At 35.5% G+C, this 1,739-nt stretch overlaps 1 protein-coding gene across 1 annotated transcript; it reads left to right on the forward strand.

The window, feature by feature from the left end:
- The first annotated feature begins 6 nt into the window (after positions 1 to 6).
- On the forward strand, positions 7 to 1,165 carry LOC111381298 (protein NETWORKED 4A-like). Its single transcript, XM_023005070.1, has one exon. It carries the CDS (start codon positions 14 to 16, stop codon positions 929 to 931), a length of 918 nt encoding a protein of 305 aa, XP_022860838.1. The 5' UTR covers positions 7 to 13; the 3' UTR covers positions 932 to 1,165.
- Positions 1,166 to 1,739: the final 574 nt, after the last annotated feature.

Here is a 1,739-nt window from a genome sequence, read left to right on the forward strand (position 1 = left end):
CGAAATTGCCAGAATGAAAAGTGAACAGGAAAAGAATGCATCACTGTTGGTAAAATTGGGTAGTCTGGAAACTCAGCTTGAATCAGCAAATAGAGAGATACAAATGCACGAGGTTCATATGCAAAAAGAGAACAGAAAGGTTTCCCAGCTACAAATGCAAATAGCTGTATTGGAAAAATCGGAGAAATGTCGAGCCCTTGATTTGCAGGAGTGTATGTTAAAAAACAATGCAGATTTAGCAGAACGTGATTATGAGATAACGAAGCTGACTGCAGCACTGAATGATGCCTCGGAAAATTTTGCTTCAGAGACGGCACAGCTTAAGTCACGTATTTTTAATTTGTCAGAACGTTTGACCACCCAAGAAGCAAGGACTGAGGAATGGGAATTGCAGTGTGAATCATTAGCTAATGAGATTAAGCAATGTGAAGCCAACAAAAATGAGATGAAAAGAATGCATGAAGCCCAGGAAGCGAGTTGGCTAGATGAGATGGAGAGAATAACACTAGAGCTATATGAGAAAAATGAATGTGTGAACACTATGAATGAAGATCTAGATAGGCTGAAACTGGAGTTTGACGCGCTCTGGGCTGAGAAAGATGATCTCAATGCTAAGTTACTGACACTTTGTGCGGAGCTAAGTTTCCGGGATAAGCAAGTTCAAGAAACAGAGGGTCGTCTGCAACAGTTGCATTCTGAAAATGTTCAGCTGAGTGCAGAATCTCAAAATGCAAATAAGGTAACTGATGAACTAAGATCTAGAGTCGAGGAATTAGGGAAAGAGGTGGAAAGGCAGAGAGTCTTGATCTTGGATAGAGCTGAGGAGAAAAGAGAGGCTATACGACAGCTATGTTTTGCAATAGAGCATTATAGAAATCAGAATGAAGAACTTCGCTGTGCATGTAAGAGGCCTGCAGTTATGGTCTCATAAATTCAGTATTTTCCTTCCAAAGCAAAAAGTCCTCTACAAAAATCTCAAGAAATATATTTCTTAGATACTGCAGTATGTGTTTTGTCAAGTATTGTAATTCATCGTATTCAATAACATCTTATATTTGTATTTTGCCATTACTTTGGTTAATTGTGCTTGTACTGATTCATCTTTTGACATTGTTGCGATGAATATTCACGAACAGAATTGATGTTCGGTTGGCTGATTTGTTTTGGCAAAGAGTTTTTTGCTGTGGATGCTTGCTCTCTGCAAATATTGTGGTTGCATTTACAATATTTGGCGAAGATTAGTCAATCTCAATAGGTCCATGATGTTGATGAGTCTGTGTCTTCTAAGTTCCTTCATGATCTAGAAACATTAGGTCAAGTCATTTAAAAGAACCTACAAGGTGGGGTGCGATTGGGGAGTTAAAATAAATTTTCCCAAATTGAAACTATTGGTATGACATTGTTATCACATTAGTGAATAGATCATTGACTGTATGTTTGATAGGTAAAAATTTTCTATTGATTGCATTTATTTATTTTTTTCCCTAGAATTCCATTTTCAAGTTTCATTTTCTCGGTTTTTCTTGAATTGGAATATGGTGAGAATTCCAATTCCAGCCCCTGTAATTATATATATATATATATGTTTTTTTTTTGTTGGCAATTGAAACAAATTCTAAGAGCTATTATAAAAAAATATTTTCCTTTAATTAATAATTCTCATGCAAAACAAAGTCAAACGAATATAAAAAGATAAATGATTTTCTTGTCTTTTTTTATTATAGAAACAAATTTCATCC

The sequence above is a fragment of the Olea europaea genome, unplaced genomic scaffold (assembly GCF_002742605.1).
Source record: "Olea europaea var. sylvestris unplaced genomic scaffold, O_europaea_v1 scaffold22761, whole genome shotgun sequence".
Lineage (NCBI taxonomy): Eukaryota > Viridiplantae > Streptophyta > Magnoliopsida > Lamiales > Oleaceae > Olea > Olea europaea.